This window comes from Schistocerca gregaria, chromosome 6 (assembly GCF_023897955.1).
Source record: "Schistocerca gregaria isolate iqSchGreg1 chromosome 6, iqSchGreg1.2, whole genome shotgun sequence".
Taxonomy (NCBI): domain Eukaryota; kingdom Metazoa; phylum Arthropoda; class Insecta; order Orthoptera; family Acrididae; genus Schistocerca; species Schistocerca gregaria.
Genome location: NC_064925.1, coordinates 459,747,627 through 459,772,566, shown reverse-complemented (window position 1 = coordinate 459,772,566; position 24,940 = coordinate 459,747,627). Strand labels below are relative to the sequence as shown.

The following is a 24,940-nucleotide window of genomic DNA, read 5'->3' as shown; positions in this document are numbered from 1 at the left end:
CTTTCAATTCACAACCCGCAGTTTTTATGACTAAAATCTATTTCCACTGAGAGACTGAATGTGTAACATACATTGCACTTACTTAATAACAGATATCAGAATCAGTGAAAAAAGTTTTAAAGTACATAGATTTCACAATGAATTCTATTGTGAGGTTCATATGTTGAGCAGTAAATGACAGCTGCAAAATATACAATTGAAAAAGGTAAAATTGCTGCATTACAGCTGTTTCCAACCATGTTTTTCAATAACAGTGGTCCTTTGAACAATACAGATAAGTCAAGTGTCACCAAGAAGGCAAATCTTGTAACAATATCAAACCAAATGTCAGTACTATCAGGTAAAGTAACAGTAATGTTTGTGGCACAGACCCATGACTGGACTTTCGGCCTGACTATAGGTGCAGCACAGCCTTTCTATCCACTGAGGCACTAGGATGGGGACGGGTGGCGAGTCCCTGCCGTGCCACTCTCTAAGCCTAGGAAAAAACCCAGGCTAAGTGGACCTGGGGCTGGAATAACTAAAAATCTCTACCCCTATCTGGGACTGATCTCAGTACCTCCAGGGCCAGAGTCACTCAACCCACGAAACCACTGCAGCCCTAATTGTAGTACTAGGCCACACAAAAATTTGGCTATCTGGACTATACACTTTAACAGATGTAAAAATGTATCTCTTGCTCTCAGAAAATAAACAAACTATTTGCATCCTGTTCTGCCTTTAAGATAGAATACAATTTTTCTGGGTGATGAAAGGTGTCATTCAGAATTAATAATACAAAATGATATCAGTCTAATAATCATATGTGCAAATGATCATTTCTCATGTCTGTTTAATTAATCTTCAAATTGCCCTAAATGTGTAATCTGGATTGCAGAAAATAGCTGTCAGCCAGTAATAAAAACTTGTTGATTTCCTTGCCATAGCACACATGGAAATTATGCGTACATATAACATGTTTTCCAGCAGATGCTAAATAAATAACTTGAACATGAGATATATATCATAAAAACGTCAGCTACAACAGAAAAAATGACTTTTATTACTACATTTTTCCTATTCTCCAATGCACCATTTGTATGAACACATCCTATCATTTATCAAGTATTCAGTGGTGAGACTATAAAGACTGACCTTTGAGAAAAAGGTACACTTGCCATTTTTTCCTCTCTCTCTCCATCATGCTCCTGATCAGGAGCAAGTAAAGTATTTCCAGATACTGGATTAAAATAGAGACACAAGGTACACAAGATTATTCAGAACTAACAATGGATTCAATTCTTCATTTCTTCTTCAATTCCCTAAAGAAATTATATTTTTAATTGAAAAGTTATAAATTTTGTTCCTTTTTTAAATGTTCATGTCTCTTAGTACTCTTCAACTTGTCCCTGTCTCTCAAGCTGTCATTCAGCTTTTAATTTTGAATGTTCGCTAAATATCACATTTCAATCTAGGCAACCTTATTACATGAATAACATACAGCATGTAGCAAGATTCAGGAAAAGAATGTGGGATAGAAATTATCATTATTTTCATAATTTGCACATCATTTAGTTAATCACATGTATGTGCATACTCTATCTGACCCAAAAGTCACAATTGTGATATATGGAGCAATTTAACCTGGCACACTTGGAAATAAAGAGGATTTTCACTAGAATATAAAGCAGAGACCTTTTCTTCTTTTTAATTTAAAGAATGGATAACTACAATACTGTTTCAAGTACAACATCTATTGTTATTGTTAACATCTGTATTGCACCACAAGGACCCATTTCAATGTTTGCATGATAAACACTATGACACCCACTAAGTAGAATTCATTGCAGCATTCAGTGAATTTAATCTTATAGATTTGGTTAACGGCCTCCTGACAAAAAGAGTATATATTACAATAAATCTACACATCTTTTTACATTGTATTAAACACGCTAGAGTTAAAATCATTCTGTAGAGAAAATTACATTGACATTATTGGTAAAATTACATCACAGTAACATGTATGACATCAAAACACTTGAGTATTGCTTCTAGAATGGCAGCTGTTGCAGTATACTGCAACAAAATGGCAAAATTTTCCAACATGAAATGATATACTTACTGCAGTAACAAAATAATCAGCCCAGAAAAGTATTTGGGCACATTCTGGAAAAGTATTTTGTTACTTATTATTCCCACAATTTATGATAGTTGTACAATTAAAATGTATTATTATTAATTTTGGCAGTTGAAGTTTTTTATGCTTATGTTACTTAACACACTTCTACGAATATGCTATTTATCTCTAACACTTTCCCCACATTTAACTGTGAATTAAGAAGTATAAAAATAAATTCAAGAGAGATCAAAATAACAGAAATATGCTGAGAAAATTAATACAGTACAATACAGTGAAAAAAACTATATGAAGAAATGCATGCATTTCATACAGAACCAGTACATATGTACTTAAAATAAATAAATATTGTAAAATCTGCACAAAACACTTTGAAATACATATATTCATCGCTGGGAGTTATGTATATGTGTGGTCAGATGCTTAGATAAATAGTCAGCTCTCGCAAAGCATTTGCCGCACATTTCACAATGGTAGGGGCGTTCACCTGTGTGTATGCGAAGGTGACGAGTTAAATCACTCTTTCCCCCAAATGCCCGTCCACAAAATAGACACACAAATGGCCGCTCTCCAGTATGTTTCCGGACATGCAACTTCAGGTTTTCCTTTGATCGTACACACTTGCCACAAAATGGGCAAGCAAACCTACGTTCTCGTTGTCTTTCAGCAGCATCCATACGAAGTAAATTGATAAGTGAAGCTTCGTGTGCTGAACGGAAAGTATTACTTCCACTGGATGTCATAGACAGTGCAAATGTCATAGAATCTATTGTTTCATCTTGTTCTGCCTCAGATGTCTTTTCTGTTTTAAACACTTTCTTTTCTTCTACTGAGCTTCCTTCTGTTGTGCTGGCACTACCACCATAATAATAATCACTGAGGGGAAATCTGTACAAGTTTTGACCCCCCAGTTTAGATAATGATCCACTAGGTATGCGCTCATAACTGGGATTCAAGACCGGTTTTTCTTCAGACATGTTTCGAACAACAGCCTCATTTGAGCTTGAAACTTGTTCACTGCTGCTTTCTGGGGTTGGAGCACTTGCAGTAGGTGTTGCAGCAGATTTTTCCATATCCTTATCTGACGATGTCACAGTTGTATTCAAAGTACTGTCACTGTTTGATTCATTTCCTTTATGCATGAATGGAAATATCTTCCCACTGTAATCTGTCGCAGATTCAGGTACACTGCTATTTCGAAGTGCTCTCTCTCCAAGAAGATCCCCAAGCATTCCGTTATTTCTGATAGAGCGTGTAAATATGTCAAATTCTGATGGAGACTTAGAGTGTAACTTTTCCAGAGCATGGTTAAGACGATGTTTCTTGAAAGACTTCAAGTATCGAAACTGCATTCCACAGACATCACAAGTGAAGAGCTTGTCTGCCGGTAAGCGAGCTCTATGGTTTTGTTCTCTATGCTTCAAATAAGCGGATCGATATCTGTAGCTCTGTCCACACTGATCACATTTGAAAGGTTTCTCTTCACTTTCTGTATCTTCAGCTTGAGATGGTACAGAGTGCTGCAAATCAGAATGTTGTTCCAGGAGCCAAGATGAAGGGAAGGAAGCCAAACAGACTGAGCATCTGAAAATACCAGAGCCAACTGTTCCAAATGGGGATCGTCCACCATCTTCTGATACTGGTGAAGCGAGCAAGCTCTGTTGGTGGAGGAGATTCAGTATTGAGCAGTTTTGCCGACTTAAAGCATCTATGCCCATATCAGGGAAGCCAGCACCAAAACTACTTGGAAAGCCAGCAGCAAATGGAGAAAATGGGAACTGGAAGGGTGTAGAGGATCTGGTGTGGTTACTTATCTGAATATCAGATCCCAGTTGCCGTGACCCTGTTATCACACAAGGAGATCCATATCTCGCATCTAAGGGAGAAAGATCCTGCAACAGAAAAGATAAGCTTTCTCTATACATATTAATAGGGTACATCATTGTCACAGAAGCAATGACTGATTGTAAGTTTATCGTTAATGGAAGCAGCTACATAAAATATCTCACACAACAGTTTCTTCAGGTCTTAAAAAGCAGACACCGGTTTAGATTTTATCAGAAATGAAAATCTTCAGATATGTGAATTAAATAAAGATATTTTAAAGAACAGAATTAGACATAATAAATTGTTTCTTTCCAATAGATGTGTTAAAATTAAATATTATCACTGATTCTCATCTACATGGTACTCTATCAGTGTTTAAAGGATTATAAATGAAGAAGTTATTGATACAATATTAATTTCCAAATTTTGCTTTATAAACTACACAGTGTAAGAACAATGATCAAGATAGAATGATCATTGTTGCAGGTTTTGCTAACAATAGGAATTTAAAATTGACAAAATTTAGATAATCAGATAATTTATACAATCAGTGACTTATTAGAGACATGTTTCATGTGCTTCATAATTTCCTGGCATTACTAACTCTATTGTATTGTGTGTGGTTATGATTGACTTCTGGCTGACTGATTCATTCATCATGTTCTGTTGACCCCATCAAGAAGCAGATGTGGAACAACTCAAGGTATACATTAACAAAGACAAGGAAATCAGAAACCTAATCTGTATATTACATTAACAATTCACTATCATAATATTACTTAATGATATTCATGTTTAACACCAGATAAATTTAATCAAGTAAATTAGAGGGAAAAAAACAGCTGCTGCCTCCTCAGTTATAGTATTGCTGTTTTTCTGTACAGTCTCTTTTACAGTACATAACTAATTGTAAAGCAGCTTCACAACAAACACTGCTACTTACCATGAAGTTAATGAGATATGTTTGTGATTCTCTTTTGAACTGGATTGAGGGGGGGGGGGGGGGCGGTTACTGAAGGTATGTGGTTACAGTTGCCTGAGACTTCAGGTGTGTGTGTGTGTGTGTGTGTGTGTGTGTGTGTGTGTGTGTGTGTGTGTGTCTATTGTTGATTAAGGCCTTAATGGCTGAAAGCTTTAATTGTGAGAGCCTTTTTGTTGTGCCTATATGCAACTCAGAATCTCTCCTCATAATACTGTTACATTCCATTCTGGATTTTCCATTGCTTGATTATTTTTCTTTACTGCATTGAGATTGTGTAGACCAGAGATGGCTTGTTCTTATAGCACATGCTACAGCCTCTGTGCTGCAAAGTGTATCGTTAAGAGGTATATCTGATGTGCCAAATGACGACTTGCATGGGTTAGGGAGGTTGGGGGATGAGAATTGATGTAAAACAATTGTATGTAAATGAAAGGCTGCACAGATAGTGGACTAGTATTTGATTTAATTAGTAAAATGAAATTTCATGCAAGGAACTAATAATTGCATTTCTATGGAAATAAAAATTCGAGGTGTACATTAAATCTTTATGAGATTTTTTTCATTCTTCTTGAAAACAATATCTGACTTTTGGTTCAGAGGAATTGCTGCAAAATGGCCTGAAAACCTAGAGCTCGCATTTTAGATCACAGTTTAGGAAAATTTCCTTCAATTCAAACACAGTATGGCAGCTGTAAATCATTAGCCAACAACAGCACTGTGCATTGCACTTTGTGTGGTCTTTATTCAGCTCTGATCACATAATGTCTGTCTACTGAAGAGTGAGCTTAACATTCAGACAGACTCTTGAGTTTAATTTTTTGGGGGAACTAAATGCAAAAATTTTACATACACAGTATGTGTATGTGCGGATGGATGTGTGTGTGTGTGTGTGTGTGTGTGTGTGTGTGTGTGTGTGTGCGAGTGTACACCTGTCCTTTTTTTCCCCTAAGGGAAGTCTTTCCGCTCCCGGGATTGGAATGACTCCTTACCCTCTCCCTTAAAACCGACATCCTTTCATTTTTCCCTCTCCTTCCCTCTTTCCTGATGAAGCAACTGCCAGTTGCGAAAGCTCGTAATTCTGTGTGTGTGTTTTGTTCATGTGCCTGTCTGCCGGCGCTTTCCCGCTTGGTAAGTCTTGGAATCTTTGTTTTTAATATATTTTTCCCATGTGGAAGTTTCTTTCTATTTTATTTACATCATATATATATATATATATATATATATATATATATATATAACAGAAAGAAACTTCCACATGGGAAAAATATATTAAAAACAAAGATTCCAAGACTTACCAAGCAGGAAAGCGCCGGCAGGCAGGCACATGAACAAAACACACAAACACACACACAGAATTACGAGCTTTCGCAACTGGCAGTTGCTTCGTCAGGAAAGAGGGAAGGAGAGGGAAAAATGAAAGGATGTGGGTTTTAAGGGAGAGGGTAAGGAGTCATCCCAATCCCGGGAGCGGATGGATATATGTGTGTGTGTGTGCGAGTGTACACCTGTCCTTTTTTTCCCCTAAGGGAAGTCTTTCCGCTCCCGGGATTGGAATGACTCCTTACCCTCTCCCTTAAAACCCACATCCTTTCATTTTTCCCTCTCCTTCCCTCTTTCCTGACGAAGCAACTGCCAGTTGCGAAAGCTCGTAATTCTGTGTGTGTGTTTGTGTGTTTTGTTCATGTGCCTGTCTGCCGGCGCTTTCCCGCTTGGTAAGTCTTGGAATCTTTGTTTTTAATATATATATATATATATATATATATATATATATATAATGACGATGTAAATAAAACAGAAAGAAACTTCCACATGGGAAAAATATATTAAAAATAAAGATTCCAAGACTTACCAAGCGGGAAAGCGCCGGCAGACAGGCACATGAACAAAACACACACACAGAATTACAAGCTTTCGCAACTGGCAGTTGCTTCGTCAGGAAGGAAGGAAGGAGAGGGAAAAATGAAAGGGTGTGGGTTTTAAGGGAGAGGGTAAGGAGTCATTCCAATCCCGGGAGCGGAAAGACTTCCCTTAGGGGAAAAAAAGGACAGGTATACACTCGCGCACACACACACACACACATATCCATCCGCACATACACAGACACAAGCAGACATATTTAAAGGCAAAGAGTTAAGGGCAGAGATGTCAGTCGAGGCGGAAGTACAGAGGCAAAGAAGTTGTTGAAAGACAGGTGAGGTATGAGCGGCGGCAACTTGAAATTAGCGGAGGTTGAGGCCTGGCGGATATCGAGAAGAGAGGATATACTGAAGGGCGAGTTCCCATCTCCGGAGTTCGGATAGGTTGGTGTTGGTGGGAAGTATCCAGATAACTCGGACGGTGTAACACTGTGCCAAGATGTGCTGGCCGTGCATCAAGGCATGTTTAGCCACAGGGTGATCCTCATTACCAACAAACACTGTCTGCCTGTGTCCATTCATGCGAATGGACAGTTTGTTGCTGGTCATTCCCACATAGAAAGCATCACAGTGCAGGCAGGTCAGTTGGTAAATCACGTGGGTGCTTTCACATGTGGCTCTCCCTTTGATTGTGTACACCTTCCGGGTTACAGGACTGGAGTAGGTGGTGGTGGGAGGGTGCATAGGACAGGTTTTACACCGGGGGCGGTTGCAAGGGTAGGAGCCAGAGGGTAGGGGAGGTGGTTTGGGGATTTCATAGGGATGAACCAAGAGGTTACGAAGGTTAGGTGGACGGCGGAAAGACACTCTTGGTGGAGTGGGGAGGATTTCATGAAGGATGGATCTCATTTCGGGGCAGGATTTTAGGAAGTCGTATCCCTGCTGGAGAGCCACATTCAAGGTCTGATCCAGTCCTGGGAAGTATTCTGTTACAAGTGGGGCACTTTTGGGGTTCTTCTGTGAGAGGTTCTGGGTTTGAGGGGATGAGGAAGTGGCTCTGGTTATCTGCTTCTGTACCAGGTTGGGAGGGTAGTTGCGGGATGCGAAAGCTGTTTTCAGGTTGTTGGTGTAATGGTCGAGGGATTCAGGACTGGAGCAGATTCGTTTGCCACGAAGGCCTAGGCTGTAGGGAAGGGACCGTTTGATATGGAATGGGTGGCAGCTGTCATAATGGAGGTACTGTTGCTTGTTGGTGGGTTTGATGTGGACGGATGTGTGCAGCTGGCCATTGGACAGATGGAGGTCAACATCTAGGAAAGTGGCATGGGATTTGGAGTAGGACCAGGTGAATCTGATGGAACCAAAGGAGTTGAGGTTGGAGAGGAAATTCTGGAGTTGTTCTTCACTGTGAGTCCAGATCATGAAGATGTCGTCAATAAATCTGTACCAAACTTTGGGTTGGCAGGCTTGGGTAACCAAGAAGGCTTCCTCTAAGCGACCCATAAATAGGTTGGCATACGAGGGGGCCATCCTGGTACCCATGGCTGTTCCCTTTGATTGTTGGTATGTCTGGCCTTCAAAAGTGAAGAAGTTGTGGGTCAGGATGAAGCTGGCTAAGGTGACGAGGAAAGAGGTTTTAGGTAGGGTGGCAGGTGATCGGCGTGAAAGGAAATGCTCCATCGCAGTGAGGCCCTGGACGTGTGGGATATTTGTGTATAAGGAAGTGGCATCAATGGTTACAAGGCTGGTTTCCAGGGATAACAGACTGGGTAAGGATTCCAGGCGTTTGAGAAAGTAGTTGGCGTCTTTGATGAAGAATGGGAGACTGCATATAATGGGTTGAAGGTGTTGATCTGCGTAGGCAAAGATACATTCTGTGGGGCTTTGTAACCAGCTACAATGGGGCGGCCAGGATGTTTGGGTTTGTGAATTTTAGGAAGTAGGTAGAAGGTAGGAGTGCGAGGTGACGGTGGGGTGAGGAGTTTGATGGAGTCAGGTGAAAGGTTTTGTAGGGGGCCTAAGGTTCTGAGGATTCCTTGAAGCTCCGCCTGGACATCAGGAATGGGATTACTTCGGCAAACTTTGTATGTAGAGTTGTCTGAAAGCTGACGCAGTCCCTCAGCCACATACTCCCGACGATCAAGTACCACAGTCGTGGAACCCTTGTCAGCCGGAAGAATGATGATGGATCGGTCAGCTTTCAGATCACGGATAGCCTGGGATTCGGCTGTGGTGATGTTGGGAGTAGGATTAAGGTTTTTCAAGAAAGATTGAGAGGCAAGGCTGGAAGTGAGAAATTCCTGGAAGGTTTGGAGAGGGTGATTTTGAGGAAGAGGAGGTGGGTCCCGCTGTGATGGAGGACGGAACTGTTGCAGGCAGGGTTCAATTTGGATAGTGTCTTGGGGAGTTGGATCATTAGGAGTGGGGTGTTGTGGTTCCAGATTGTTGTGGAACCACAACACCCCAATTCAGTAGTTAACCTTTCCTCCAAACCCCTCTCCCAATCCGAAACCTCTGTCCTATCCAAAGGCCTCACCTTCAGCCCCACTCCCAGGTTCAACCAAACTGCCCTTGTCAAGGATTTACTGTCCTACACTCGTAGTCTCTGCTGGAAATATCACTTTGCCACGAAGAAAAACAATCCTGATCCCACTCCTAATGATCCAACTCCCCAAGACACTATCCAAATTGAACCCTGCCTGCAACAGTTCCGTCCTCCATCACAGCGGGACCCACCTCCTCTTCCTCAAAATCACCCTCTCCAAACCTTCCAGGAATTTCTCACTTCCAGCCTTGCCTCTCAATCTTTCTTGAAAAACCTTAATCCTACTCCCAACATCACCACAGCCGAATCCCAGGCTATCCGTGATCTGAAAGCTGACCGATCCATCATCATTCTTCCGGCTGACAAGGGTTCCACGACTGTGGTACTTGATCGTCGGGAGTATGTGGCTGAGGGACTGCGTCAGCTTTCAGACAACTCTACATACAAAGTTTGCCGAAGTAATCCCATTCCTGATGTCCAGGCGGAGCTTCAAGGAATCCTCAGAACCTTAGGCCCCCTACAAAACCTTTCACCTGACTCCATCAAACTCCTCACCCCACCGTCACCTCGCACTCCTACCTTCTACCTACTTCCTAAAATTCACAAACCCAAACATCCTGGCCGCCCCATTGTAGCTGGTTACCAAGCCCCCACAGAACGCATCTCTGCCTACGTAGATCAACACCTTCAACCCATTACATGCAGTCTCCCATCCTTCATCAAAGACACCAACCACTTTCTCGAACGCCTGGAATCCGTACCCAGTCTGTTACCCCCAGAAACCATCCTGGTAACCATTGATGCCACTTCCCTATACACAAATATCCCGCACGTCCAGGGCCTCGCTGCAATGGAGCACTTCCTTTCACGCCGATCACCTGCCACCCTACCTAAAACCTCTTTCCTCGTCACCTTAGCCAGCTTCATCCTGACCCACAACTTCTTCACTTTTGAAGGCCAGACATACCAACAATCAAAGGGAACAGCCATGGGTACCAGGATGGCCCCCTCGTATGCCAACCTATTTATGGGTCGCTTAGAGGAAGCCTTCTTGGTTACCCAAGCCTGCCAACCCAAAGTTTGGTACAGATTTATTGACGACATCTTCATGATCTGGACTCACAGTGAAGAACAACTCCAGAATTTCCTCTCCAACCTCAACTCCTTTGGTTCCATCAGATTCACCTGGTCCTACTCCAAATCCCATGCCACTTTCCTAGATGTTGACCTCCATCTGTCCAATGGCCAGCTGCACACATCCGTCCACATCAAACCCACCAACAAGCAACAGTACCTCCATTATGACAGCTGCCACCCATTCCATATCAAACGGTCCCTTCCCTACAGCCTAGGCCTTCGTGGCAAACGAATCTGCTCCAGTCCTGAATCCCTCGACCATTACACCAACAACCTGAAAACAGCTTTCGCATCCCGCAACTACCCTCCCAACCTGGTACAGAAGCAGATAACCAGAGCCACTTCCTCATCCCCTCAAACCCAGAACCTCTCACAGAAGAACCCCAAAAGTGCCCCACTTGTAACAGAATACTTCCCAGGACTGGATCAGACCTTGAATGTGGCTCTCCAGCAGGGATACGACTTCCTAAAATCCTGCCCCGAAATGAGATCCATCCTTCATGAAATCCTCCCCACTCCACCAAGAGTGTCTTTCCGCCGTCCACCTAACCTTCGTAACCTCTTGGTTCATCCCTATGAAATCCCCAAACCACCTCCCCTACCCTCTGGCTCCTACCCTTGCAACCGCCCCCGGTGTAAAACCTGTCCTATGCACCCTCCCACCACCACCTACTCCAGTCCTGTAACCCGGAAGGTGTACACAATCAAAGGGAGAGCCACATGTGAAAGCACCCACGTGATTTACCAACTGACCTGCCTGCACTGTGATGCTTTCTATGTGGGAATGACCAGCAACAAACTGTCCATTCGCATGAATGGACACAGGCAGACAGTGTTTGTTGGTAATGAGGATCACCCTGTGGCTAAACATGCCTTGATGCACGGCCAGCACATCTTGGCACAGTGTTACACCGTCAGAGTTATCTGGATACTTCCCACCAACTCCGGAGATGGGAACTCGCCCTTCAGTATATCCTCTCTTCTCGATATCCGCCAGGCCTCAACCTCCGCTAATTTCAAGTTGCCGCCGCTCATACCTCACCTGTCTTTCAACAACTTCTTTGCCTCTGTACTTCCGCCTCGACTGACATCTCTGCCCTTAACTCTTTGCCTTTAAATATGTCTGCTTGTGTCTGTGTATGTGCGGATGGATATGTGTGTGTGTGTGTGTGCGCGAGTGTATACCTGTCCTTTTTTTCCCCTAAGGGAAGTCTTTCCGCTCCCGGGATTGGAATGACTCCTTACCCTCTCCCTTAAAACCCACACCCTTTCATTTTTCCCTCTCCTTCCTTCCTTCCTGACGAAGCAACTGCCAGTTGCGAAAGCTTGTAATTCTGTGTGTGTGTTTTGTTCATGTGCCTGTCTGCCGGCGCTTTCCCGCTTGGTAAGTCTTGGAATCTTTATTTTTAATATATATATATATATATATATATATATATATATATATATATATATATATATATATATATATATATATATATTTGCATGATTTCCAATTCAGAAAAATGCAGTTTCGAGGAATAGCTTTTTGGATATCATATATATCAAACTGAATTCAGTACTGCAAAAGAAAGTAATTCAACATGAATCTGTATTAACCTCAATAATCATTTTAACAGCACAGATTAACAATAAAGAGGTTCAGTAATAAGAGTCAGATACATATAATTTATAATACCAAAAATATTACTTTTCAATCTCTTTGCAATACACTGCTGCCTGTGACAGGACTGGTTGTATTGTATTACAGTGTTGTATTTCTTATCATTTTATTGTGTTTCTGTTACATGCTTTAGTGAGTTTTGGGTGGACAAGCATGTGCCACTGAAGCCAAGTCCTGGTCCATCACATATGAATTTCATGTTGTAACATGAAAACAAGTCAAATTACTTTTGTACTTATTCAGATACCTAGCCACTTCTCTTGTACCAGTATTCAACTCCAATAGATTGGAAACGAGGTATTATCATGAAAATACCCAGAAAAGGAGATGTTACTAACTGCAACAACTGATTGAACATTACCCTAGTAAGGTACTTTTGAGGATCATTTTAAACTGAATTAAGGGTTCTGTAGAAGCACAACTGAGGAGATAGCAGGCAGGTTTTAGAAAACATTGAAGCTATCTGAAGCTATATGAATACTCTCAGAATTACTCTGGAACAAAGTGTGGAGTGGCAACATACCTTACCTTCATTGACTTTGAAAAGGTTTTTGCCTCTGTCAGTCAAAGAGTCATGAGGGATACATTTGCAAAACATGGCATCCCAAGGAAGATTTCTGACATCATCAAGGAAATGTATGAAGATTATGAATGCCAAGTACTACATAATGGAGACCAACACAGCCTTTCCAAGTTAATTCAGGAGTGTGACAAGGGCGTATTCTTTCACCAACACTATTTCTTTTTGGTGTTGGACCATGTGATGAAGAGAGTGATGAGGAGATGGAAGAGAGGTGTGCAATGGGGGATGCAGGATAGGCTCGAAGATCTAGATTTCGCAGCCAACATCTGCTTAATGGCACAACGATATCGAAGAGAAACTGGCCTGGTTACAGAGTGTGGCAGAAGTTGCAGGCATCAAGATAAATGTTTGCAAAACACAGAGAAATGTGGATAAATTCTAGCATCATGACTAGGCTGCCATTAATGGAGAGGAATTAAAACAGGTCCAATCCTTCCTGTATCTTGGAAGCATAGTCATGACTACAGGATGTGTTGTGGAGGACGTCCATAGTCACATTCACAAAGCAAATGCTGCGTTTGTACAACTGTGCCCTGTTTGGAGAAATAGGAACATCTCAAAGAAGACCAAACTCTGGCTTTTCAGTAGCAATGTGAAGGCTGTCCTGTTGTATGGTTGCAAAACTTGGAAAGTGACTAACCACATCAAAAACCATCTCCAAGTTTTTATCAACAACTGTCTCTGGCATATTTTAAATTTGAGATGGCCAGATATAATTTAAAAAATTAAGATCTTTGGAGGCAGACAAATCAGCAACCAATCAATATACAAATCAAGGAAAGAAAATGGAACTGGATTGGGCTTACATTGAGGAAACCAGATGGAGCTGTTGTAAGGGTGGTGCTGGACAGGAACTCTCATGGAGATAGAAAACGTGGTCATCCCAAACAAACCTGGAAAAGGACAATCGAGAGAAGCTGCAGAGGATGGGAAAACCTAGAGCGAAGTGATGGGACTTGCTAGAAATCATACCAGGTGGAGGAATTTCGTTACAGCCCTGTGTTGCAGAGGGAATGACAGGAACTAAGCCGAGTCAAGTCAAACTTTCAACTGTTGCTTAAAGTCCATTGTGCTGAATTGTTGATGCAGATCTTCTAGCAATATTTGGAGCCAAAAATAGGATTTCTTTCTCTTGAAAAGATAGTGGGATGCATTGTTGTAATGGCACACAATGTTAGTTGTCTACTCTTTGCAAGTGAAAACTGCTTTTCTGTTTCCAGTGTCTATTAGTAAATATTATGTGTGTGTGTGTTTTAAAATATAAATTGCTTGCACGTTAGTTGGGAATAAAGGGTTCTTATCAGAGATAATATTTTTGTTGTGGTTTGAACTTGCCATCAGTAGAAAATGGGAAAGTAAAATCTAGATAATGTTCAGCCAGTTGAGGAGATAATTGAATCAAGTGTGTCATTGCAACAGATTTAAGATCCTTTGGTCGAGATTTTGCATCAGTTGAAAATTGTAGCCAAAAATCAAGAAGAGGTGCCAGCCAGGCAGGACATGTCTTTGATGCTTACTTAACTTCTTAGCCACCTAGGTACATAATTAGCAAATGAAATCTCAGAATTGTGAAAGGTACAAGCACAAGAGATAATTTCTGAGACTATTCAAAAACTAGCCAAAGAATTAAATGACATTAAAGAGAGTCAGCAATCTTTGACCAAAACAATGAGTAATCTATCCAAACAAGTGATTAATTTGTCACTAGAACAGGACCAAAGGAACCAGCAACAGTTTACTGTGAAAAGATTGGCCAGTGCATTAGCAAGTAAGTGCAAGCTGCAGTTCGCAACTTGTCGACTGACAAAGATCCTAATGAGGATATACTTAAATAAGGCTTGTTAGAACTAAAATAACAAATGAGGATTGACTTTTCACAGTTAAAAAGTATTGAACAGAAAAGGGTGAACTGGTTAATGAAGAGTTAACTGACGTCCCGGTGGGTGGAGGGTGAGGGTGGGGGAGGCAGTGCAAGATTGATAACAGAAAATACATGATTCAGAGAGAGTTCAGACATTGAGTCTCATCTCAGAATACAATCATCACAATTCATCTGTACCACTTAGAAACATTTTTCCCTATTCACATGGTGTAGTACCAGTGACACCAATGTATGCAGTAATGCTTATGGAAGAAAAACAGCTCAAACATAGGAAATTCCAAGCACACTCCGCTGACAAGAACACCGTCCACCTAATCTTGTTTATTCGCAGATGCAGACTAGTATTGCCACACCGATGGGCATGGTCCCAGAACATCAGCTATGTAAGTGAATAACCACATTGATGTAATGTAGCCTAATGGGTGGCAGGGGTTATAAATTCATGTCAAACTGGTCTCATGAAGTGCAGGAGAGACCGTGGAAAGAGGTTTCTAACCTTGAGCCCTTTTATTTTTGAAATGGCAGTCTCAGGAGATATTTTGGAAAGTATCTGAATAAAACATGTTACTGGGATGATCCAATGTCTCATAAGGACATTCTTAGGATTCAGAATGCAAAACTGCTGATAGAAATTACAGAGAAATTAATACATGTTTCTGAAGCTAACCTGGAGAACTCCATGGGAGTGTTAAATGCCTTCAATTTGATCCAAGAATACATAAAGTCAAGACAAGACTTAGTTGGGCCTTGTACAAGCAATGGCTGGGTCTCAGAACAAACCCACGATCAAAATACTGTGTGTCCTAATCATAACAACCATTAGAATGGATATCAAAATCAGAATAAGGGTAATTATAATGGAAACAACTTCTACCATAATAGGAACAAGCAAAAAAGATGAGAAAGATTTAATTACGGTGACACCAACTAATAATAGTTATTGGCAAAATAACCACCAGCAGCCATAGAAAAATACACATTGGAAATACCACAACTGGTAATTACACACAGTAACTGCCCAACAGAACAAGGGTTGGAAAACAACCTGGCATGTATACTCCCAGAATGTTGGTAACAAGATGGGATAGTGGTTGTGACAAAGGCATTAAGGCGCTGCCATATAACAATGAGACTGATATAACAGACGAACTTTTCTCAGATGTGATTATGTGCAACAGAGTCCCTCCAATGCCGCAATCAGCAATAAGGGCTAGCATTTAGGATGTTCCTATAACAATTGTTCTGGACACAGGCACCACTGTGAATGTGATCTCAAGAAGTTTTTTTTCCAGAAGGTGTCTGAGAGATACAAGACACTTACATTTCTGGTTCACAATTTCGAAGTTCTGGAGCCACTGTCACTCAATCAAAGAATGTTAGATTATGGGCACATCTGGAGATAAAACCAGAAAATGTAGCAAAATTATGCATCTTTCTAGTTATCAAGGGATTAATTTTGGTATCCACACCTGGTGATAAAGACAAGGAGATGAAGGACATGGAATCAGCAATGCTGGCAGCCAGTGAACTGGTCACAGCTGCTGCCTACAGTGTGCACCCATGCTTTGTGTTGGAAAGAACCTCTGCCAATGGAGGCATTAAGGTAAGGTCGTCACAGACTCAATTCACTTGTGTGTTCACTAATTTAATAGCCAGACCAACTAAAATCTGCCATACATGGACAGTCGCTTGTTTACAGTTATCTCTTTCTCTTTCAGTTTGCTCTCTTGACAATTACAGGTGCTGTTGACCTTTCTGGCATGTATACAGTTTCATCCAGTTTAGTTCTTGACATTGAAACACTCGCTGTTGATAGGTTGGTCTGGCCCAGGCAGAGTTCAGTGTATTTCCCCAGTTTGCAAGTTTTATTCTTTTAAACCTGTATAGCTGGAGTGAGTTGTAAAATTAATCACTGACTGCATCTTGGTTCTTGATTTTGAATGAAATAAAGACCTGCATATTGACTTTTCTCTGGACAGGGTCTCATTTTTGGCAAATGATATGAAGGTTAAACTTAAGTTGTTATGGAAAGAGGGTAACCTTGGGATGTACTGCAAAGGATAATGGTAAGAATTGCTAAGGATAGTAGTAAGACAACAGTGCAGCTGAGGATATCTACACAAGTTCTTGATGTTAAAAAGAAGTATGATTAAAGATAGAAGAGACAGAAAATCTGCCAGGAGCTCAGAAAAAACAATTGTTTGACCTATTGCACGAATATGTCATATATTTGAAGAGAACACAGAGTAATCTGTGGTTAACCTCTCACATTGAGGTAGTTCTGCATAAGGCATTTTGCTCTAGTTTTTACCTCAACCTATGTTCACAGAGACAAGCAGTGGGCAAAAAAATAAAAAAAAATGCTTGAGTGGAACCTGATAGGGCCTTCCAATGGTCTATATTGTAGTCCACTCTTGGCACTTCCAGAATCAGAAGGAAATGTAATGTTGATTCTGGACATATGGGTCATCAATCAAATAATTGTACCCACACAAAACTATCCCAAGAATGTTGATGAGCTAATTACAGAGATTCCATGGTGTAAAATCTCTCACAAGAATAATGAGCGTCTTAAAAACATGTAAGTTATTACATGTGAGACTGGCTTATTGCTCACTAGCTCTTCAAGAATATGATTTCCAGATAGTGCATATAGATGAAAAGGACAACATTTTTGCAGAAGCACTATCCTATCCTCAGAAATGATTAGAACCAGACATGGAACCATAAACAAAAATGTCATAGTTTTTGGTATTTTTGATTCAGGATGATTTGCATAAAAGATACTATCTGGATGTATGTAGAAATATGTCCACATTGCACAATGCAGATGCTAGATGGAGAACAGTAAAACAACAACTGCAACAGAATGAATATTATCAAGTAGTTAAAGGTGTAGTGCTTCATCATATAAACCCCGATTCAGAGTATTGGTGTGTGTGTGTGTGTGTGTGTGTGTGTGTGTGTGTGTGTGTGTGTGTCAGTCAGTCAGTCAGTCAGTCAGTCATTCATCAACTATGTTGATGTTCCATAAGAAAGAGAGAAAAATGAATGGGTCAACGAGATACCGTACATTCCAACAAAAGTAGAACAATGAGAGGAGAAAGGTAAGAAACACTTTGATCAATGTAAGAGTGACAAAGCCTGTAAATGGAAACTAAATTATGAGAACAATAAAAGTTTGAAGTTAGCAAGAAAATGCTACTGGAAATCATCCTAGCTAGTAACTCCTAAACAAGAGAAACGGAAAATGGCAACTTTTGCACAAGGTCCTTTTGTAATTTTAAGTATGCCAAAACCAGATGCATATTTGTTAAGATATCCTGCAAATAATACAATTAAAGGTCTGTATCTGCATCAGGATCTGAGAAAGTACTTCTCTGAGCAAAATTAGTTGAGACAGCCTTGAGAGGTAAGGACCTCTGATCTTGATTCTTGCAGTAAATATTTATTTTGTTGGAATATGTAAAAAGTTTTTTCTTTGATTATTCAGCATTATCTGTTGTGTTTAGATATTAAACTACATATGTAATTATTATGTATTTCTAATTTTACTGTGATTAATTATGTGTCGTAATGGTTAAGGTTGTGTCCTGTGCAGTAGTTGTAGTTGTGGTCTTAAGTCTGAAGACTGGTTTGCTGCAGCTCTCCATGCTACTATATCCTGTGTAAGTCTTCATATCTGAATAACTACTGCAACTTACATCCCTCAGAATCTGCTTACTGTATTCATCTCTTGGTCTCCCTCAACGATTTTTACCACCACACTCCCATCCAACACTAAACTGGTGATCCCTTAATATCTCAGAATGTGTCCTATCAACCAATCCCTTCTTGTAGTCATGTTGTGCCTTGAATTTATATTCTCACCAGTTCTATTCAGTATCTCCTCATTAGATATGTGTTCTATTCATCTAATGTCCAGACTTCTTCTGTACAACCACATTTCAAAAGCTTTTATTCTTTTCTAGTCTTGTCATCCATGTTTCACTTCCACACATGGCTACACTCCATACAAATACCTTCAGAAAAGGCTTCCTAATATTTAAATCTATATTTGATGTTAACAAATTTAAATTCTTCAGAACTGCTTTTTTTGCCATTGGCAGTCTACATTTTATGACCCCTCTACTTTGGTCATCATCAGTTACTTTGCTGTCCACACAGCAATATTCATCTACTATTTTAAGTGTCTTGTTTCCTAATCTAATTCCCTGAGCATCACCTGATTCAGTCTGACTACATTCTGTTATCCTTGTTTCGCTTTTGTTGTTGTTCATTTTATATTCCTCTTTCAAGATACTGTCCATTCTGTGCAACTGCTCTTTTAAGTCCTTTGCTGTCTCTGGCAGAACTACAGTCATCAGCAAACTTCAAAGTTTTTATTCCTTTTTCCTGAACTTTAATTCCCACTCCAAATTTTTCTTTGGCTTCCTTTACTGCTTTCTCATTGTACAGACTGAATAACACAGAGGATAGGCTACAATGCTGTCTCATTCCCTTCTCAACAACTGCTTCCCTTTTATGCTCCTCAACTTTTATGACTTCTGTATCAGCTGTAGATAGTATTTCACTCCCCGTATGTTACCCCTGCTATCTTCAGAATTTCAGAGAGAGTATTTCAGTCAATACTGTCGAAAGCTTTCTCCAAGATTACAAATAAACGTAGGTTTGTCTTTCCTTAACCTATCTTCCAAGATAAGTTGTAGAGTCAGTATTACCTCATGTGTTGCAACATTCCTCCGGAATCCAAACCAATCTTCCCTGACGTCAGCTTTCATCAGTCTTTCCATTCTTCTGTACAGAATTCTTGTTAGTATTTTGCAAACAAGGTTTATTAAACTGATATTTCAGTAATATTCCCACTTGTCAGCACCTAATTTCTTTGGAATTGGAATTATTACGTTCTTCTTGAAATCTGAGAGTATTTTGCCTGTCTCGTGCATCTCTCACACCAGATGGGATAGTTTTTTCATGGTTGGCTCTCCGATGGCTATCAGTAGTTCTGACAGAATGTCATCTACCCCTGGGGCTTTTTTTCAACTTAAGTCTTTCATTGTTCTACCAAATTCTTCTTGCAGTATCATATCTCCAAACTCCTCTTCATTTACATTTTCTTCCACGTCTATAATATTGCCTTCAAGTTCATCTATCTTGTATAGGCTCTCTATATACTCCTCCCATCTTTGATCTTTTCCTTCTTTGCTTAGTACTGGTTTTCCATGTGTGCTTTTGATAGGCATATAGTTGCTTCTCTTTTCTCCAAAGGCCTATTAATTTTCCTGTATGCAGTATGTATCTTTCCCCTAGTGATGTATGCTTCTAATCCTTACATTAACCATTGCTTGGGCATTTGCATTTCCTGTCAGTCTCATTTTTTTAGACATTGGTATTCCCTTTTGCCAGCTTCATTTCCTGCATTTCTGTATTTTCTCCTTCCATAAATTAAATTCAATATCTCCTGTGTTATCCAAGGATTTCTACTAAATTTTGTCTTTTTACCTATTCGATCCCCTGCCACCTTCACTACTTTATCTCTCAGAGCTACCCTTCGTCTTCTACTGATGCCTCTGCGACATTTTGAACACTGTTTTCAAGAATTATTATATCTTCCAATATCATGGTGTTGGTATCTATTCCTCCATCCAATATAAACTGAATGAAATATTTGTGTAATATACGGTAGATAACATTAATATAAACAGCCATTCATAATATGACAAATGAAATTTTTTACATAACATCTGCAGACAATTATACATACAAAATGAACTTGCTGAGATTAGCCCAAATGGGGAAGCTTGAGTTGTGTATGACCAATTGTACCACTAGTAGCTAGAGAGACAACGAAAGTAATAGTTGCATATGATAGTCAATCTTGACAAGATAGCAATGTCAGCTACCGTCACTGGAAGGTGCCATGCTAACAAGCTGGAAATGGAAATTCCTGGCAGGTTAAAACTGTGTGCTGGACCGAGACTCAAACTCAGGTCATGAGTCGTGCTTGGGTAGCTCAGTCAGCAGAGCACTTGCCTGCAAAAGGCAAAGGTCCCAAGATCGAGTCTTGGTCTGGCACACAGTTTTAATCTGTCAGGAAGTTTCACATCATCGCAAACTCCACTGCAAAGTGAAAATCTCATTCTGGAAACATCCTCCAGGCTGTGGCTAAGCCATGTCTCCACAATATCCTATCTTGCAGAAGTGCTAGTTCTGAGAGTTTCACAGAACAGCTTCTGTGAGGTTTGGAAGGTAGGATATGAGGTACTGGCAGAACTGAAGCTGTGGGAATAGGTCTTAAGTTATGCTTGGGTAGCTCAGTCGGTAGAGTACTTGCCCGTGAAAGGCAAAGATCCCGAGTTCAAGTCTCGGTGTGGCACATTTTTTTTAATCTGCCAGGAAGTTTCATGTCAGCACACAATCCGCTGCAGGATGAAAATCTCATTCTGGAAGCTGCAAATGTAACTCATGAGCAGCAGTCATTATGTAATGAGCTTTAAGAGAAATTCCATTAACAAGAATTGAACTTCAATTTTACATGTGGCTCTATATGAAGAAAACATTTTATGAACTACACAGTTCACATAACAGTTTTTGTTCAACAATGATTTAATCCAAGCTGTCATATGGGAAGTTCTTAATTATTGAATGAAAGCCTTTAAAAATAAAAAAATAAAACACTGAAAACATTTTTTTATGTAACACAAACAGCTGAGATGATGTGAACCAAATATTTTTATTTATTTTATTATTTATTTACATTTTCTTTGTGTGGAGCCATCGCAATGATGGCTTTTGCAAACATCAGACTTCATACTATGGTTATATTTACACTTATAAAATACACTATATTCTGTAGCCGTTGCTTCTAATGTCTATTTTTTACATTTATTGCATTACAACTGATATGCTAATGCCTCGTGTTACAATCACTATCTTAAAATTCATTGAAAGAATATAAACATTTTTCAATTAGAAAAGATTTTAATTTTGTTTTAAAAACATTTCCTGTGTAAATTCTTAGAGCATTTGGTAGCTTGTTATACCAAATCAAACCACTGATATATGGACTTCTGTAAGTCATTTTTAATATTCTTCTAATACAGAAATAGTTACACTTTGTTTTAGTGTTGCGATCATGTACATCACTGCCCTTGATAGCTTCTGTTGGTTGACATATAAAAAATACAACTATTTTGAAGATGTACAGAGAATATATTGTCAGATATTTGTGCTGTACAAACACTTCATGACATGAATCTCTATGTCCCATCCCATGCATATGTATCATTTCTGTAGTAGCAGTAGTATTCTTTTTAAATGTACATCAGTTGCACAGCCCAATAGTTCAGTTCCATAATTGAGAAAAGGGTAAAGTGTTCCATAATATGCTAATTTCAGTGCTTGGCTAGGAACTATCTTAGTAAGCTGGCTGAGGAGATGTGTATGGCACTACGGACTTTTCCACATACGAAATTAATGTGGTATGTCCACCACAAATTTTCATCAACATACACACACAGGAATTTACAGTTACCATTTGCTGTTGCAGAGATATTACACACACTATTCATATTGTTGTGGTGAGAACTGCCTGTTTTAAATGTCAGTAGTTCAGATTTGGTGACGTTCTCCTTGAGTCCCTGATCATTGAAGTATTTTGTTTCTTTTGTTACACCACTAGTAGCAAGAGATTCTAGCTCATTAGATTCACTTCCATAGAATAAGATTGATGTGTCATCTGCATAGCTTACAATATAGGAGTTAATGGGTTGTGCAATGTCATTAATATATATAAGGAAGAGAAAGGGTCCAAAGATTCTGTTATATATATGAGAACAATTGTATTTGGAGTACTTCCAGAACACGTTTATGCTCAACCTAAAAGTCATTGATGAAGAATGGTAGCAGAACTATTAAATTTTTAAATTTTTGCTTCCATTATGGGCATTATAGTATATTGTTAGAGAATTTTTTGTACTCAGTGTGACAGAACTGATGTTTATTGTGAGGTATTTGTAAAAACACGCTGTGTTTGGAATTCTCAGTACTGCATGCATTTTTTACTCTGTGACTTTTGGGAGAGGAAAGCAACAGCTTCTACCATTAGATTTGATACAAGACACACATATTTGAAACTCCATTTGAGAATTGGTGGAAAATAATTCTTTGAAAATAAAAGGTTGTCTAGATTGTGGACCAGTATTTGAGTTGATTAGTAAAGTGAATTTCCATGCAAGAGAATAATAATTGTATTTTTGCAGAACAAAAAGTCATATGAGCCAAAACTGACAACAAATCTTTACAATATTTTTTTACCCTTATTGAGAAGAATACATAACTTACGGTCCGCGAGAATTGTTTGGAAGTGGTCCAGCAACTTAGAGCCTCCACTTTGGATCCTGATTTGGGGAAAAGTTCTTTGTTCTTTCTATTCAAATTATAATATTACAGCTGCAGCTCATTAGCCAACAACAGTCCTGTGTCTTGCACTATGTGTAGTCTTCTCCCATGATGTGCTGATTGTGCTGCACTCCAAATTTATATTTTCAAATGTTTTAACAGTATATTAGTTGTGATACTAATTTAGTAAACCACATTTAATGGATTATAAATTAACAAAAAGTTTTTCATACATGTTATATTCCATGCTGGTCCACTTTGCATTATTATGACCTTACAGTGCTGTTGGAATAGTTGATCGAGCAACCAAATGTAGCGATTCTTAACTTGTGTACCAGGTTTTTTTTGCAGTTACTCACAGTTTCACCTTATCTGTGGCTGTTTATGAATGTATATCGGTGTTGCTACAAACAAAAATTTGTACACTTCTATTCTGTGTATGTTATTTTATGTAGTGTGCATGCCTCACCCAAATAATTAGTGTCCCTGACAATGAAGAAACAAGTATAATTCAGACAATTTATTTTGTGAACAGTTAAATACACCATCATGACAATGGAAGATACACATTCGCCATCAGTTGTGTGCCATCAACAATGAGATTCGAGGAATCTGCAGTGAAATAATTCAGGTTTTGGAGCCCTCTCTTCCTGCAACGCAAAAAGGTGGACACAATGCAGTGAGGAACCAAACTCAAAAACAGTGCACAACCTCGCATCAGTTCAACAAATGCAAACAAGAATGTCAACTACGCACCATTGAGCACTTGATCTTTCAGCTGCGCCAGGAGATGATGTTAAGGCAGATTTGAAAATAATGACAGCTCCTGTGATTCTTCCACGTTGTGACCACACTCAGGTGCTACGATTTGTCTGTCTGTCAGCTCAAGCAGTTCTTCTGCACAGTGTTTGCAGCTATGGATTTCATCATTTATTCCCAGCCAACCAGAAATTTGATTCATAGTTGTAGAAAATATTTTTGTGCTCCTAGAAGCTACCAATGACCACGAACAATTTATGTGGTGATCAGTAATTTAGACCAACGGGCGACAGCACTGGTGTCAAACATTGTTGCGCACCTGCCACACGATCAAGATTATCTTGCTTTAAAAGCTGAAGTACTTGCTTGCTGCACCAAATCTCCATAACAAAGGCTCAGACAAGTGTGTTATAAAGAAAGTAGGCATGACAAAACCTCTCATAACTTTGGCAGAACCTGCGAGGTATGACAGACCCAATTACAGTTTTGGAAAATTTGGCAACAGCAGCTACCATCACAAGTACAAAAAGCATTGGTAGTGCTCAGTAATTAATCAGACAAGTTACTAAAGGTGGCCAATAAAACAAACACAACATTGGAGTCACCAGTACCAGTTGCCATTACATACAAGGAGTGACCATAAAATATGGTGAATTATTCTATTAGAAACAAATCAGTAAGCTTACAAGGAATATGATTTAATCTCCTCCAAAGTACTGTCCTTGGCTATAAATGCACTTATCCCAACTTTGAATCAATGACTGGAAACCTTTCTGTAAGACTTCTTTTGGAAGGGCATTTGACAGATCTGTCGTGGGGCTCCCAATGCAAAGAATGGTGTCAAAATGTTTTCCTTTAAGCACCGATTTAATTTTTTGCAAGAGCCAGAAACTGCATGGTGCTAGATATGGTCATTAATATGGATGTGGACAGACAGGAAAAATTTTTTGGCCAAAACCTCATGAATAAAAAGAGAGGTGTGGCACAATGGATCATTTTTCTGGTCTTTTTTTTTTTTTTTAGCATTTTGCAAACTTTGCAATATGCTCTTGTGAATGCAGTTGTTCCCCTTGGAATGAACTCTGATTGCACTAAGCTTCATATATGACTGACATGCCTTTTAAGGTGAGGAGATTCACTGGTTTTCCATTTGGAACTCAGTTTTCTTCTGAGGTTCATACCCATTGTCC

General features: G+C 39.7%; 1 protein-coding gene across 2 annotated transcripts in view; it reads right to left on the bottom strand.

The window, feature by feature from the left end:
- Positions 1 to 1,662: 1,662 nt before the first annotated feature.
- LOC126278114 (longitudinals lacking protein-like) overlaps positions 1,663 to 24,940 on the bottom strand; it is a 138,977-nt gene continuing 115,699 nt past the window's right edge. For both annotated transcript variants that reach the window (XM_049977997.1, XM_049977998.1), the window contains exon 4: positions 1,663 to 4,008. In XM_049977997.1, the coding sequence (XP_049833954.1) occupies positions 2,503 to 4,008 (1,506 nt within the window). In that variant the 3' untranslated portion in view covers positions 1,663 to 2,502. The remainder of the gene's footprint in view (positions 4,009 to 24,940) is intronic.